Genomic DNA, 16,719 nt, shown 5'->3' with positions numbered 1-16,719 from the left:
TGAAGGTTTTTAAGGTATTTAGTCATTCAGTGTCACATCGAGCTGAATAAAAACTTGTTTATTTCTATGGGGTTGAATGCAGGTTGCCAATAAATTGACCTGCATTTGACTTTGAATGAATGTCTCCTGTATTACTTGATATGGCTTCACTGGTGAACAGCTAGGTGTGAACAGTTCAAAGTCAGAAGCAAACACAGACCTCATGCACACAAGTAACAGGAAGCTGCAGCTCACAGTTAACAGAAAAAGACTGTGACTCAGGAGCTTTGAGGTTTACATTTGCATTGATAAAAAAACGTGTTCTGTATTGCAGATAAATTTAGATGTTTTTTTTATCTGTTGATAGTTTAGCTTATGAACTTCTGCTTCTGCTTTATGTATAAAACAGTGTTGATCAGGGCTGGTGGTCAGAAGCCTTATTCATTTCACTCGCTTAGTGTTTTTGTATTTTGCTCTTTTCACTTTAATTTCTTTGGATCCTGATCTATTTCATGATTTTGATTTTTTTGCCAAAAGAAAATAAACTAACTAAAACACAGAAACCATTTTTAATATTTTGAAATTCATCCTTCCAGAAACTCTTCATATAACTTCAGGTATGACTCATGTTTTACTCTCTAATTTTCCAGAATAATTAAACATCCTTAACCTCTAGAACCCGACGGACCCACCGGAAGGTCCAGCTGCCATGTGACCTCGGCTCGCTTAGGGTGTAAGAGGTTAAGGCAGGATTTTGGGAAATATGATGTTTAAACTTATGGAATAGCCTTTGATAAGAGAAGATGTTTTCTTAAACTAGAATAATAATAATGATACAAACTTTAAATTACCCTTGGTGAAACTAAGATTATCAATATAATACTGCAATTCAACAGTTAGTCCAGTAAAAACAAAAACTCTGTAACATTTATCCATTGTAGACATGTAAATATTCATTATCATATCATTGTTTAAGCTTAAGTTCAATAAACCTGTTCAAATATTTATTTATGTCCTTTAATACTAATGTATATGTCCAGAAAAATGCTTTGCTGGTTCAAATCAGATATTTTTAAATTATTTCACTTCCTCGTAGTTCACAGTCACGCTTTAAAATGTAAAAAAAAAGAACAACGCTATGTTGCTGCAATGTAAACCAACATTACAAAGCAAATATCATAAGCAGCATATTTTGAATCATAATCACATCTGTTTGCATGAAATATTTGCAGAATTTTTACCAGCTAAAACTTCTTGCTAAAGTCCTATAAATGCCTGAAAAGAACTTAAAGTGTCTCAACTTATACTTCAGTTGCCTTTTACAGAGACTTCTGTAATTCTGTGTACGACTATTTTAAGTCTTCAATTCAACATCTGCAAGGGGGACAAAATTTACCTGGACATAAATTTCCTGGTCAGAAGTGTGTTGATCATGTTACATCTATGCCGACCTCTCTATACTGGCTTCCTGCTTATTTCAGAATTCAAACTTTAGTTTAGTTTTTTTTTTTTTTTTTTTGTTAGTTCGTCCCGATATCTGTCTGAACATTAATATACATCCATAAACCTCGACTAATGCCCAACGCTGCTATTCATTGATCCGCTGTGTTTAAAAGGTGTTTTCAGAGTTGTCTGCTGAGTCAAGATGGCACGGTTGATAATCTGGGTGGCCGTCTTCGTGTTATGTGCATCCTGTGATGGGAGGCTACTGGAGAATTTGAAGACGGTGAGGAATGTTTTATTTCATTGCTTATATGCTTAACATCCACACATGCTCAACATGAACATAATATTCAGAGACATGTTTCTTTTGCGTTTCTGTTTAGCTTTGGCAAAAATGTAAAGGCTGGCTTCATCGTCCAATCCAACTGGATATGGCTCCAAACTCTGTGGATGACATGTACGACAAATGTGAAGAAGACATGGAGAAAAAAATAACAGACATTTTTACAAAATGAGATAAACAAAAGTAAGTACTTCAAACAGGCCTGGGATAGTGCCGAGAAATACTACAACGAGAATTGGAGGAGTAACCCGCCGCTGAAGAAGGAACAAATCATGGCTCTTTACGCGTACACCCTGAACGTCTCACAGCTGTACAGCGTATTCAACAACGCAGTCCGAAAACAAAAATCTGTGTACAAAACCAACTTCCCGTATCACACTCTGCACTTCTACCTCACCAAGGCCCTGCGCACCATCAACCCCAAAGCAGAAAATTGTGTCACCGTTTTCCGGAGAACAAACTGCAAATTCAGCAAACCTGTTCTCAATAAAGAGATTCGTCTTGGCGCTTTTTCCTCCAGTTCAGTGGATGGCTATCCTTGCGAGAAAACGTTTGGTAACCAGTCATGCTTTGAGATCTCCACCTGTTTTGGAGCAGACATCTCAAAGTTCTCTAAAATTAAATCAGAAAAAGAAGTCCTGATCCCTCCGTATGAAGTTTTTAAAGTAACAGAAATAAAAAAAGACAACACACTTCCTTGTGAGGTTGTCTACAAGCTGCAGAGCACAAACACACCTCGTTCCAATTAATTCACATTTATCGTGCACGAGTTTTAACCATTACCTTTTCTTTTTTTAACTTTTTCTTTCCCATAAAAAGTAATCCCAAACTAGTTCTAGTCTGCTTTTTTTTCTGATCCAATAGCCTGCTTGTTAGAGCAGATGGCTTCTCAAACTGAGCTTTGGGATGATACCTGAATGCGGATTCAGACATCTTTTTGACAAGCTACAGTAAGTGTTTAAAATATTTTAATGCTCATGTGAATAAGGAAACTAAAATAATTCAGAAAACACAGAAAAAAAATCCCACCAGTGCTTTTACTACATTGTGGCACTTTGTGACCCATTAATCTGCATACAGTGTTTAATATGAGTCATTCCTTCTTTCCGTCGCCACAAGCTTGATCCAGATGTTCATTTGCTGCAAAGTCAGGAACTCATAATAATAAGCTGGGCTGCTTTAGATTGTAATTTTTTAATGTGACTACAATGAAACGATCATCTGCATTTGACTGTATTGTATTATAATTTGAATTTTTGTTTTTTTGCTTATATGTTGATGATGGTGTATCTCAAATATAGCTGGTTTTTTGTGTCTTCTGTCTTTTAACATTTTGCGTGTTAGGACTAAAGGGAAAAAACAATTAAAAACAAAGAATAGTGGAGGCGAATCAACTTAAAGAGAAGCGAGATACCAAGAATAAGGTGTGAACAGTTCAAAGTCAGAAGCAAACACTGACATCTTGCACACAAGTAACAGGAAGCTGCAGCTCACAATTAACAGAAAAAGACTGTGACTTAGGAACTTTGAGGTTTACATTTGCAACAATAAAAAAAAGTGTTCTGTTTTGCAGATACATTTAGATGTTTTTATTATCTGTTGATAGTTTAGCTTATGAACTTCTGCTTCTGCATAAATCAGTGTGGAGCAGCGTTGGGCAGAAGCCTTATTCATTTTACTCGCTCAGTGTTTTTGTATTTTGCTCTTTTCACTTTAATTTCTTTCGATCCTGATCTATTTCATGATTTTAATTTTTCTGCCAAGAGAAAATAAACAATTAAACTAACACACAGAAACCATTTTTTATATTTTGATATTCATTCTTCCAGAAACTCTTCATATAATTTCAGGTATGACTCATGTTTTACTCTCTAATTTTCCAGAATAATTAAACTTCCTTAAGGCAGAACTTTGGGAAATATGATGTTGAAACTGATGGAATAGCCTTTGATAAGAGAAGATGTTTTCTTAAACAATAATAATAATAATGATACAAACTTTAAATTACACTTGGTAAAACTAAGATTATCAATGTAATACTGCAATTCAACAGTTAATTCAGTAAAAACAAAAACTATGTTTATGTATATGTCCATAAAAAAAATGGTTTATCGGTTCTAATCAAATATGTTCATGTTACTCCACTTCCTCATAGTCCACCATTATTTAACTTATTCTTCTATTGGATCATGCTTAGAAATGTGTAACTCTGTACACTGATATTTTAAGTCTTCAGTTCAACATCTGCAGGGGGGGAATGAGGGGCGAAATGCATCTGCATGTAATTTTCTACAAATTAGTGCTTTTGATCACATTACATCAATGCTGACCTCTCTATACTGACTTCCTGCTTATTTCGGGATTGAGTTCAAACTGGGGTTTTTTGTGTCTAATCTTAGTTCAGCCCTGATATCTGGTTGAACATTAACCAGATAATGGTTAATGTTCCACCTCAAATTATTTAACCTCCACCAACGCACCACTTAGTTATACCCAGATCTTTAAAAGCTGAGGTACCACAGCTTCTTGATGGCAGCACCTAATTTAAGGAAAAACTACATTGACACATTAAAGTCACGCAGACCAAACAGATTTTTTGTGCTTGTTTTCAGAGTTGTCTGCTGAGTTAAGAAGTCAAAGTTGATGAAGGTGAGAAAAATTTTACTTGTTTATTTAAATGTTGTAGATTCACAAAATGCTGAACATGAACACTAATAATTAGTAATGTGTTTCTTTTTGTTTTTGCTTAATTTTGGCAGAAAAGTAAAACTTTGCTGGATTGACCAATCAAACTGGATCAGGCTCCAAACTCTGCTTGACAAATATGAAGACATGGAGACAAAAGTAAACAGACTTTTAACTACAAGAGACAAATAGTAGGACTTTAAACTGGCCTGGAATAAAGCCAAGAAAGCACAGAACAATAAAATATCTCACTACAATCCAAAGCAAATTGCAACAGAATAGAAATCTTTTTTAAAAATGTGTAAAATGTCCGGGTGTACTTGTGCATTAAAAGACAGCAGACTAGTTTAAACAATTGTAGAAATGTGAGCTACACCACATGCCAAACACACAGGTCTTAAAAAAATACTTAGTGCAATAAACACCTGAATTACAATAAGAGTAATTAGTTATTAGCAGTTAGTTCAGCATACAAACACGTTTACGCATCATTTATCATAAATATGACCACTATAACACATCTTAAGATTCACTGGCTGATTATTTTATTAGGAATTAACTGAAGTACAAAAATATTTTTAATTTTCATTGCTTGTATTGCATTTGCCTTTTAAGACTATTTGATCTTCATATACTCTCAATAATGTCATCTAATACATTACCCTTCTTTCTCTCATCTACAAGGTCAAGGTGGCGATAGTTTCGGCGGTTGTGCTCATATTGCTTGTTCTTAGTCTTAGTCTTGGTCTTGGTCTTGGTCTTTGGTATGCACCTGAAAGCCAGGTGAGGGATATTTGTTTAATTGCTGCACAACCTTACATCCAGAACATAAACATGACTAATAAATAATATTTTTATTTTGTTTTTCTGTTTAATGTGGGCAGAAAAGTCAAGATTGTCTTCTGATCTCACTAGATATGGCTCCAGACTCTGTTGATGACATGTACAACAAATGTGAAGAGAAGATGAAGGGAAAAATAGAGAATGATTTTTTACAAAATGAGAAAAACAAAAATAAAAACTTCAGTGAGGCCTGGAATAAAGCTGAGGAATACTACAAGAGTGAATGGGAGAAAAACCCACCACTGATGAAAGAACAAATCATGGCTATTCATGCAGAGGAGGTAAGTTTTCTTTTTGTTGGTGTTATAGTGCAAATTTAATATGCTTTATATTACACTTTTTTTTTTTCAAAGTACAAAAATAATATTCACTGCAACAGCATGGGCAGTTTTATTTTTGGTGAAGATCTTACATCAAAACAATTCTACTTGCAAAATTCATAAAAGGTTATTTCGATTTGAAGTTCGCAATGCTATTTTTTAAAATTTTATTTCCTACATTGAAGCATGCAACATCACTGTTATTTCCAAATAAGTAAGTGAAGTGAATGTAGCTTCATCTACTTCCTGCTTTGCTCTTTGTCCTATTTATATCTATTTTTTCTCATTGATTTTAGACTGGTTTTCCTCTGGACATGGCTGTGAACTCTGTTGATGACATGTACTCTACCTGTGCTGCAGAGATGGAGGCAAAGGTCAAGAAGACATACTTTGAAGAGGAAATGAAAAATAATGTATTCAAGAAGGTGTGGAACGCAGCAAAACAATGTGCAGAGAAAAAAATGAAAGAAATAGAACCAGTAGATAAGGCTCTAACAAAGGATCACATGCAAGCAATTTGTGTTTACACAGCAGGAGGACCAGCAGACTTCTATAAGGCATTCAATGATGCAGTCCGGACCGATAAACAACAATATAGTTCATCCTTTCCATTCCATTCTTTACATTTCTGGCTGACCAGAGCAATACAGATCCTCAAACCCAATCATACTGAATGTTACACAACTTTCCGTAGAACCAAAGATATCTTCACTGGTGAAGTCAACCAAGAAATGCGATTTGGTAGTTTTGCCTCCTCCTCCAAATTATCAACTCTGACAAAGTTTGGTAAGACAACATGCTTTCAAATTAGAACCTGTCATGGAGCTTATCTGAAAAACTACTCAACGGTCAGAGATGAAGAGCAGGAGGTGCTGATTCCACCTTATGAGACGTTCAAGATAATCAGCAAAACTAAACCTCCAGTACTTGAAGACTGTAATACTGTCTATGTTCTGGAACCTACTGGGGTCCAAAGCAATCTTGACTGCCAAGTTGCAAACCAAATAATTTTGTGATTTTCTTTCTTCACATGCATAAATTTCATGTTCTAAATTTACACCTGGCTGATCTTTAAAGAGAAAGTTCAGATTGATCTCAATCAACTTCCTCACTTAGAATAAACCTGCAGAAATTTAGGCTGTAGCGTAAAGCTAATGTCGAGCTTCTCTATGCTACTTAGAACCGTTTAACTGCTGCAAGCTGAAGCTTTGGGTTTGCTTTGAGGACAGGGTTTTTAAACCATCGTTTTGCTAATGTGAAAGTATTTCTGCTGGAAGAAAAATACTGTTCATTTTCTTTATTCTGTGCAACTTCAATAAATACATTAATAAGTAAATACGTGTTATGTTTCTTTAATGAATGTCAGCATTGTGCATGTATTAAATTATACAATATTTTAGAAGGATTATATGTGTATTGTTTGTATAATAATAGATGAATGAATTAATATAACTGAATATTTCTGAGTAGTTTACGTTTGGTCTGTGACTTTAAATAAAAAGGTCCATGCTTTCCTAAACGGCGACTATATTTGAATTCAAGTTTCAACTTGTAACTTTAAGTTGCAAAGTCAGACCAAAGTATTGCTGTTCCACTTTATATTGACCTGAACTGAATAAAAGTGAAGGATTTAAAGCATGATATGTCTGCTTTAAAGATCAAATATATCTAAATTTTGGGGTTGCTTTTAGTCTAATAATAATTGGTCCTTGAAATGTCTCTTTGCACAGAATCTATACTCAGTTTTAATTTTCTACTTTGTGGATCTGCATGTCTGAACTCCTTAGGAAGTGCTCTGCAGGGGTCTTAAGAGAAGCAGGAAGTGGTATGTTGACTAAAAGGTCTTTTGCTGATCTGCAGATTTATGGTTAACATATAAAAAGCAACTATGTGTGAGGCCAGTCATGGAGAAAGGATATTGGTGTGAATAAATGTATGATTTTGAAGAGAATCATCCATTGTGTAAGTACTATCAACAATATATGAACCATGTATATATATTAACTGTTTTATTCTGCAAAAGTTGTGACACATCATTTGTTCTTCTGTTGGCGGGTTCGATGTTAGGATTAGGTCAAAATGCAACTTCGTATCAACACACTTCTGTGTTGAGACTTTCATGTTCTCCTTTTTGCAGAGCGCTGTCCCAGAAGGACATTCAGTTGATTTCCTCTTCCTCCAAGTGAAGCTCATATCCACTAATGTGCCACCTTTGATGAAGTCATCTGATAGGTCAATTTGAAAAGGTGTAATTTAGAAGATCCTGAATGTAGCCTTTAACTACCAGGCTCATCTTTCGCTTTTTCCAACTCATCAGTGGAATAACGGGAACAAGTTGTTGGTTCATGACCGTTCATGAATTTGAGATAAAGGGTGTTTATAAATTATTATGATGGATGTCTTCTGAGAATATATAGTTGAACTGCAATCTTTTTGAACATGTAAGATATATTAGTTTAAAAGTCTCAACTTGATCTGTTTGATTTGGTAACATTTCCCTCCCCTCTTTGTCAATCGCTCTTTAGAGGTTTTCACAGAAAAAGATGTGGGTAGTACACGACCAAATAAGACAGATGATCAAGGGTGAAATAGGTTTCACTTCCTCTTTGTGTTGATATACTTTTGTCATGTTTAGCTATTACCATGCAGAGGTTTCTGTAAACATCATAAAAGTAGCATGAAATAATAACATGATACAGGCAACCATAACATGGTTTACAAATCCAAAAATGGTATCTGCATGTCCAATTATGCATTTGGAATAAAGTTAGGGATGTCACTAAAGGCTTGATTGTTAATATTAGAGAGCAGCAGGGTGTTTATATAGGTAGCTCTAAAAAAGAGGAAAAAACAAATACTGCTGGTGACTTACTAGCAAAAGTAATTGCTTCCGTGTTTTAATTGTCACTTCATACCAAATGCAAAACAGGTGTAAACTAATAGGTCCTTTTAGTGGTTTTGTGAACTGAAGGGCTGACGGGTCACCCTGTTGACCGACCAGAACATCTGCTGTGCTCTTCCTGAGCATCGCACTAAGACTGCGGGAGAGTTAAAGGTTAAATAGTTAAATCCATTCAAAACTTTGCCAAAAAAAAAAAAAAGAAAAAAAAAAGTAGTGGTAGTATTCATTTAATGATTTCCTGCTCACTCTGTACTTGTGGACTGATGGCTGGTTGGTGTCAAGTTTCGGGTGAGATGGTGCAGTTTGGGTCCAACATGAATGTCATACATGACAACACAATGATGATCTTAAAAGGACGGGACATAAAAGCCTCGTTTACGTCACACAGCAAAATAACATATCTTACTAATCATTCATAAATTTTAACCAAAATATCATCTGCAGAAGTTTTTCCACTATTATTGTCTAATACACATAGCAGTTCCCACTGATTAGCAGTAGCAGTTCATGTGAACAGTTAATAATATATCTACTATTCAAATAGTAACGGAGACGAGCTGTGATGTTTTTCTGCGATTGTTGTTGACTAAAATAACTGATTTTGCCGAGACTTTTTCAAACATTGTTGTCAAAGTTGCTAATTTTTTTTTTTTGCATCTGCTTGAGTCATTTGCTTCCTCGTACTGCCAGTCCACTGTTCCTGCAACTGTCACCACAACTAAAGAGATCTGCATACTTTTTTTTTGCGGTCATTTTAACATCTAACTCTTAAAGAGTGAAGCGCTATTAAGTTAAGCCAATCCTGGTGCTTTAGGGACATCTGCATGTTTTATGTGTATGTGTGAGCCAACATGTTATCTTAATGATTAAAGGGTTTTGCAAAACTTGATAAAAATACTGAGCAGGTAGATCTACCATTGTATCAACTGGGTGTTGAACAGGGAAACACGACATGCAGGATAGCAGTCTTTAAGAACAGGGACTGAACCAAACTAGTTTAAATGTGTGTGAGTTTGTTGTGTAGACTGGCAGAAGGCTTGCAAGGACTTTAACATGGTTTGTGGGAACACTGTACTTCTGCTATATACATCAGGTCAGTATAATGTTATTGTTTAATCGCTTCATTGTTTGTTGAATGCGAACCTAAAAGGGTTTCTATTATATCTTGACTCCTGACAGCCTTCTAAACACGACAGGCTATCATGTTCCATCCTGACAATATTTAAAGATCACTATTGTGCCATAATCTACTGAGTACAGACTGCTTTGACATGTCTAGTTTAATAAGTGATTTCTCTATTACCATTTGGATGATAACGTCTGGAAAACGGTCTGTTATTATTAACTGTTCACATGAACTACTGCTGCTAATCAGTGGGAACTGCTACGTATATTAGACAATTAAAGTGGAAAAACTTGTCCAGATGATATTTTGGTTCAATCTGAATAAGTTACATTTAGATTTGCTTTTTAATCTAAGCAATAGTAAAAGTCCACGTTAGTGCAGCAAACGGTGTAATCTTTTTAACGTCAGCAAACACCAGAAGGTTCTGACAGTTTGGTGTTATCTGGTGCTAAAACATTTACACCATTTGCTGTACTAACGTGGACTTTTACTATTGCTTAGATTAAAAAGCAAATCTAAATGTAACTTTCAAAAGTTTGGAAATTTTATGTAAATGCAAAAATATTATCAGTTTAAAGCTTGGTCATATAGTGGCTGCCTCTGCTTCAGCCACTTGCTCCATCATTCTTCCAGTCCGTTGTTCCTGCATCAGTCGCCACAGCTAAAGAGGTATGCATACTTTTCTCAGTTCTAGTTCTACTATTGAACGATGGGTTTGGAATGGGGAAACTGAACCGACAGGACAAGGATCCAAAAGGACAGGGACTGAACACGACTAGTTTAAATTCTATTTTTGTGTGAGCATATTATCTACTTAATACATAATTTTGCAATACACATAATCCACGTGTAGCTACACAAAATATACTTTTTGGTGGTTATATCCCATTGAATGGATGGAGCTGCAATCTAGACGGAGAAGCATTAATTAATTTTTATTTCATCTGACCTGACTTTGCAGCAGCTAGACTTTGTCGTGGGCTGAGTTCACCAGGATCACATAAATCAAGATGTTCTGGAAAAACAATAAATTGGATTTTAGTTTGTATTTACACTTTTGGAGACAATATGTGAAAGGAAGAGAAATAAAGGGCTAATGTCTCATCAAGACCTAGACTCTACAGAAACTCATCCATGAATGATTACTGCAACAGCTTCTGCCTAAAATAAATAAATGAAACTGCTGCAGCTGATACAGAACGCTGCTGAAAGTGTTCTCAATAAAACTAGGAAGATAGAGCACATAACACCAGTTTTAAAGTCCCTACATTGGCTCCTTGTAGCTCAGAGAATAGACTTTAAAATACTGTTGCTAGTTTGTAAATCACTGAATGGTTTAGCACCACAATACATTAAATATCTTCTGTTGTATCAACCTTCCAGACCTCTCAGGTCTTCTGGTTCAGGTCTGCTGTGCATCCCCAGAACCAGAACCAAATGAGGAAAAGCAGCATTTAGCATCTATGCACCACAAATCTGGAACAGACTGCCAGAAAACTGCAAAATAGCAGAAACACTGACTTCCTTTAAGTCACGGCTAAAAAACCACCTGTTTAGTTCATTATAAATGAAACATTATGTGTAACGATTGCACTTAACAATTATTGACCTTGTGTTCTACAACTTTGTATTTTTTTTGTTTTTATAAGCACTTTGAACTACTTTGTTGCTAAAATGTGATTTACAAATAAAAAAAGAGTGATTTATTGATTGATACGTCTTTGTGAAAGCAAAATGTGTACGATACAGAGTCCTGACCTCAACCCGACAGAATACTGTTGGGGAATTAGAGTGGAGACTGAGAGCCAGGTCTTCTTGTCCAACATCAGTGTGTGACCTCACAAATGGGAGAAAAGTTTAAGCTGTTCTAGCTACAAAGGGTGGACCAATATGGAGGATTTTTTCTGCCATAACCTAATAGTACACATCTTCAGCTTGAAAGCAGGATTTCCCGTCTTTTGTTATCAAAACTTTGAAAACTTTTTCTTACATTTTTAACTTTACATTTTAAATTACATGCTCCTTAACTACAGATGAAACCAAATAATTTGAGAAGAACATTTGCATGATTGGATTAGCAATTTATAATATGCAAAAGAGTTAAATTTTAGCTCTGAATGAAGCAGTTTGACTGATTGGTTGTGTTTTTTTTTGTGACAACACACTATAAAACTATAGTTTAAGAGTTTAGAGCAGCAACACATCAGCACACATGATTTACCCTACTTTGTTAAGCTGATCACAGGTTTTTGAAGTATTTCCACATGTGTGTCTGAGGGTAGGTCTTTTCTAAACAGCAGAGTATTTAAGGAGCAATTATTGTAGAAATCCTGAAACGGCCGGCCAACCCTTCATCACTTGATAATATATTCCAGAACGACTTTGTTGTTGGAAAAACGTAAGATTTTATTTCGGTTTTAAAATACAAGTATAGTGTTTGCTGGAGCTCCTGTGAGATTAAATTCTAATATTCCTTATTTATGGACATCACACTGATAAATATTGCTTTTCTGTCTTTTTGGACTGTTAATTTGTTGCAGGGTTGCGAGGATGAAGCCCAAAATGTTCCTGATTGGTTCTGTGTGGTTGTCTCTTTGCTGCCTGCTTCATGCTCAACCAGAGGGGGTAAGTTTTCGTTTTGTTGGTGTCATAGTGCAAATTTAATATACTTTATGTTACACTTTTCCTTTTCTTTTTTTTTCCAAAGTAAAAAATAATATCTACTATTGAAAACAACAATAATAATAATAATAATAATAATACATACCTTTGGGCACTTAAATAACTTAAAAACAACATAATATGTAGGAAAAAACATAAGATACAGAAATCCTCCAGCTGTGAGTTTGACAATGAGGAACAGAAAAAAAACAACCAAGTCTGATTTTAACTAAATGTGCAGATTCAGTTTTATTTTTGGTGAAGATCTTACATCAAAACAATTGTACTTGCAAAATTCATAAAAGATTATTTCGATTTGAAGTTTGCAATGCTATTTTTAAAAATTTTATTTCCTACATTGAAGCATGCAACATCACTGTTATTTCCAAATAAGTAAGTGAAGTGAATGTAACTTCATCTACTTCCTGCTTTGCTCTTTGTCCTATTTATATCTATTTTTTCTCATTGATTTTAGACTGGTTTTCCTCTGGACATGGCTGTGAACTCTGTTGATGACATGTACTCTACCTGTGCTGCAGACATGGAGACAAAGGTCAAGGAGAAGTACTTTGAAGAGGACATGAAAAATAATTTATTCAAGAAGGTGTGGAACGCAGCAAAACAATGTGCAGAGAGAAATATGAAACAAAAAGAACCAGTAGATATGGCTCTAACAGAGAATCACATGCAAGCAATTTGTGTTTACACAGCAGGAGGAAAAGAAAACATCTATGACGTATTCAATGACGCAGTCAAGACCAATAAACAACAATATAGTTCATCCTTTCCATTCCATTCTTTACATTTCTGGCTGACCAGAGCAATACAGATCCTCAAAAACAATCATAATGAATGTTACACAACTTTCCGTAGAACCAAAGCTATCTTCACTGGTGAAGTCAACCAAGAAATGCGATTTGGTAATTTTGCCTCCTCCTCCAAATTATCAACTCTGACACACTTTGGTAAGACAACATGCTTTCAAATTAGAACCTGTCATGGAGCTTATCTGAAAAAATACCCAAAGCTCAAAGATCATGAGCAGGAGGTGCTGATTCCACCTTATGAGACGTTCAAGATAATCAGCAAAACTAAACCTCCAGCACTTGGAGACTGTAATACTGTCTATGTTCTGGAACCTACTGGGGTCCAAAGCAATCTTGACTGTCAAGTTGCAAAGTAAATAATTTTGTGATTTTCTTTCTTCACATGCATAAATTTAGAACAGTTTCATCTTGTTCTAAATTCACACCTGGCTGATCTTTAAAGAGAAAGTTCAGATTGATCTCAATCAACTTCCTCACTTAAAATAAACCTGCAGAAATTTAGGCTGTAGCGTAAAGCTAATGTCGAGCTTCTCTATGCTACTTAGAACCGTTTAACTGCTGCAAGCTGAAGCTTTGGGTTTGCTTCAAGGACAGGGTTTTTAAACCATCGTTTTGCTAATGTGAAAGTATTTCTGCTGGAAGAAAATACTGTTCATTTTCTTTATTCTGTGCAACTTCAATAAATACATTAATAAGTAAATACGTGTTATGTTTCTTTAATGAATGTCAGCATTGTGCATGTATTAAATTATACAATATTTTAGAAGGATTATATGTGTATTGTTTGTATAATAATAGATGAATGAATTAATATAACTGAGGTCAAAATGCAACTTCGTATCAACACACTTCTGTGTTGAGACTTTCATGTTCTCCTTTTTGCAGAGCGCTGTCCCAGAAGGACATTCAGTTGATTTCCTCTTCCTCCAAGTGAAGCTCATGTCCACTAATGTGCCACCTTTGATGAAGTCATCTAGCCTTTAACTACCAGGCTCATCTTTCGCTTTTTCCAACTCATCAGTGGAATAACGGGAACAAGTTGTTGGTTCATGACCGTTCATGAATTTGAGATAAAGGGTGTTTATAAATTATTATGATGGATGTCTTCTGAGAATATATAGTTGAACTGCAATCTTTTTGAACATGTAAGATATATTAGTTTAAAAGTCTCAACTTGATCTGTTTGATTTGGTAACATTTCCCTCCCCTCTTTGTCAATCGCTCTTTAGAGGTTTTCACAGAAAAAGATGTGGGTAGTACACGACCAAATAAGACAGATGATCAAGGGTGAAATAGGTTTCACTTCCTCTTTGTGTTGATATACTTTTGTCATGTTTAGCTATTACCATGCAGAGGTTTCTGTAAACATCATAAAAGTAGCATGAAATAATAACATGATACAGGCAACCATAACATGGTTTACAAATCCAAAAATGGTATCTGCATGTCCAATTAGGCATTTGGAATAAAGTTAGGGATGTCACTAAAGGCTTGATTGTTAATATTAGAGAGCAGCAGGGTGTTTATATAGGTAGCTCTAAAAAAGAGGAAAAAACAAATACTGCTGGTGACTTACTAGCAAAAGTAATTGCTTCAGTGTTTTAATTGTCACTTCATACCAAATGCAAAACAGGTGTAAACTAATAGGTCCTTTTAGTGGTTTTGTGAACTGAAGGGCTGACGGGTCACCCTGTTGACCGACCAGAACATCTGCTGTGCTCTTCCTGAGCATTGCACTAAGACTGCGGGAGAGTTAAAGGTTAAATAGTTAAATCCATTCAAAACTTTGCCAAAAAAAAAAAAAGAAAAAAGAAAAGTAGTGGTAGTATTCATTTAATGATTTCCTGCTCACTCTGTACTTGTGGACTGATGGCTGCTTGGTGCCAAGTTTCGGGTGAGATGGTGCAGTTTGGGTCCAACATGAATGTCATACATGACAACACAATGATGATATTAAAATGACGGGACATAAAAGCCTCGTTCGTCACACAGCAAAATAACATATCTTACTAATCATTCATAAATTTTAACCAAAATATCATCTGCAGAAGTTTTTCCACTATTATTGTCTAATACACATAGCAGTTCCCACTGATTAGCAGTAGCAGTTCATGTGAACAGTTAATAATATATCTACTATTCAAATAGTAACGGAGACGAGCTGTGATGTTTTTCTGCGATTGTTGTTGACTAAAATAACTGATTTTGCCGAGACTTTTTCAAACATTGTTGTCAAAGTTGCTAATTTTTTTTTTTTGCATCTGCTTGAGTCATTTGCTTCCTCGTACTGCCAGTCCACTGTTCCTGCAACTGTCACCACAACTAAAGAGATCTGCATACTTTTTTTTTGCGGTCATTTTAACATCTAACTCTTAAAGAGTGAAGCGCTATTAAGTTAAGCCAATCCTGGTGCTTTAGGGACATCTGCATGTTTTATGTGTATGTGTGAGCCAACATGTTATCTTAATGATTAAAGGGTTTTGCAAAACTTGATAAAAATACTGAGCAGGTAGATCTACCATTGTATCAACTGGGTGTTGAACAGGGAAACACGACATGCAGGATAGCAGTCTTTAAGAACAGGGACTGAACCAAACTAGTTTAAATGTGTGTGAGTTTGTTGTGTAGACTGGCAGAAGGCTTGCAAGGACTTTAACATGGTTTGTGGGAACACTGTACTTCTGCTATATACATCAGGTCAGTATAATGTTATTGTTTAATCGCTTCATTGTTTGTTGAATGCGAACGTAAAAGGGTTTCTATTATATCTTGACTCCTGACAGCCTTCTAAACACGACAGGCTATCATGTTCCATCCTGACAATATTTAAAGATCACTATTGTGCCATAATCTACTGAGTACAGACTGCTTTGACATGTCTAGTTTAATAAGTGATTTCTCTATTACCATTTGGATGATAACGTCTGGAAAACGGTCTGTTATTATTAACTGTTCACATGAACTACTGCTGCTAATCAGTGGGAACTGCTACGTATATTAGACAATTAAAGTGGAAAAACTTGTCCAGATGATATTTTGGTTCAATCTGAATAAGTTACATTTAGATTTGCTTTTTAATCTAAGCAATAGTAAAAGTCCACGTTAGTGCAGCAAACGGTGTAATCTTTTTAACGTCAGCAAACACCAGAAGTTTCTGACAGTTTGGTGTTATCTGGTGCTAAAACATTTACACCATTTGCTGCGTTGACGTGAACCTTTAGCACTGTTTAGATTAAAGAGCAAATCTAACACTAACATGCAAAGTTTTGAAAGATATATGCAAATGTCTGTTTAAAGCCTGGTCATACATTCATTTCTCCAGTCCTTTTCTGCATCTGCTTGAGTCATTTGCTTCCTCATACTGCCAGTCCACTGTTCCTGCAACTGTCACCACAACTAAAGAGATCTGCATACTTTTTTTTTGCGGTCATTTTAACATCTAACTGTTAAAGAGTGAAGCGCTATTAAGTTAAGCCAATCCTGGTGCTTCAGGGACATCTGCATGTTTTATGTGTATGTGTGAGCCAACATGTTATCTTAATGATTAAAGGGTTTTGCAAAACTTGATAAAAATACTGAGCAGGTAGATC

The 16,719-nt window shown here is 35.5% G+C and overlaps 5 protein-coding genes across 9 annotated transcripts in view; 4 read left to right on the top strand and 1 right to left on the bottom strand.

Annotated features, from left to right (window-relative positions):
- The window catches only part of LOC122829367 (erythroblast NAD(P)(+)--arginine ADP-ribosyltransferase-like), a 34,345-nt gene extending 20,827 nt beyond the window's left edge, over positions 1-13,518 (top strand). The window contains exons 1-3 of one of the 2 annotated variants that reach the window (XM_044113858.1): positions 10,280-10,310; positions 12,182-12,266; positions 12,778-13,518. In XM_044113858.1, coding sequence (XP_043969793.1) covers positions 12,192-12,266; positions 12,778-13,485 — 783 coding nt within the window. In that variant the 5' untranslated portion in view covers positions 10,280-10,310; positions 12,182-12,191 and the 3' untranslated portion in view covers positions 13,486-13,518. Of the gene's footprint in view, positions 1-10,279; positions 10,311-12,181; positions 12,267-12,777 lie in introns of those variants that run through there. The other variant, XM_044113859.1, reaches the window with a different exon arrangement.
- The window catches only part of LOC122829365 (erythroblast NAD(P)(+)--arginine ADP-ribosyltransferase-like), a 42,065-nt gene extending 28,498 nt beyond the window's left edge, over positions 1-13,567 (top strand). Inside the window, exons 1-4 of one of the 2 annotated variants that reach the window (XM_044113856.1) lie at positions 5,161-5,233; positions 5,335-5,574; positions 5,910-6,643; positions 13,512-13,567. In XM_044113856.1, the coding sequence (XP_043969791.1) occupies positions 5,368-5,574; positions 5,910-6,629 (927 nt within the window). In that variant the 5' untranslated portion in view covers positions 5,161-5,233; positions 5,335-5,367 and the 3' untranslated portion in view covers positions 6,630-6,643; positions 13,512-13,567. Of the gene's footprint in view, positions 1-5,160; positions 5,234-5,334; positions 5,575-5,909; positions 6,644-13,511 lie in introns of those variants that run through there. The other variant, XM_044113854.1, reaches the window with a different exon arrangement.
- The window catches only part of LOC122829353 (ecto-ADP-ribosyltransferase 4-like), a 74,293-nt gene that overhangs the window by 36,384 nt on the left and 21,190 nt on the right, over positions 1-16,719 (bottom strand). Inside the window, exon 4 of one of the 3 annotated variants that reach the window (XM_044113836.1) lies at positions 5,113-5,222. The exons of the other annotated variants lie outside the window; for them this stretch is intronic. The gene's annotated coding sequence lies outside the window, so the exon portion shown is untranslated. The remainder of the gene's footprint in view (positions 1-5,112; positions 5,223-16,719) is intronic. 3 annotated transcript variants of the gene reach the window in all.
- The window catches only part of LOC122829361 (GPI-linked NAD(P)(+)--arginine ADP-ribosyltransferase 1-like), a 32,277-nt gene continuing 15,899 nt past the window's right edge, over positions 342-16,719 (top strand). The window contains exon 1 of the mRNA XM_044113846.1: positions 342-596. The gene's annotated coding sequence lies outside the window, so the exon portion shown is untranslated. The remainder of the gene's footprint in view (positions 597-16,719) is intronic.
- Positions 1,616-4,608, top strand: LOC122829369 (ecto-ADP-ribosyltransferase 5-like). Its single transcript, XM_044113861.1, is given in 4 exon segments — positions 1,616-1,922; positions 1,924-3,615; positions 4,378-4,414; positions 4,525-4,608. Coding segments are annotated over 2 exon segments (660 nt in total). The 5' UTR covers positions 1,616-1,853; the 3' UTR covers positions 2,515-3,615; positions 4,378-4,414; positions 4,525-4,608.

Source organism: Gambusia affinis, linkage group LG04 (assembly GCF_019740435.1).
Source record: "Gambusia affinis linkage group LG04, SWU_Gaff_1.0, whole genome shotgun sequence".
NCBI lineage: Eukaryota > Metazoa > Chordata > Actinopteri > Cyprinodontiformes > Poeciliidae > Gambusia > Gambusia affinis.
Note: the sequence above shows the minus strand (reverse complement) of the source record. Positions and strands in the feature narration are given on the sequence as shown.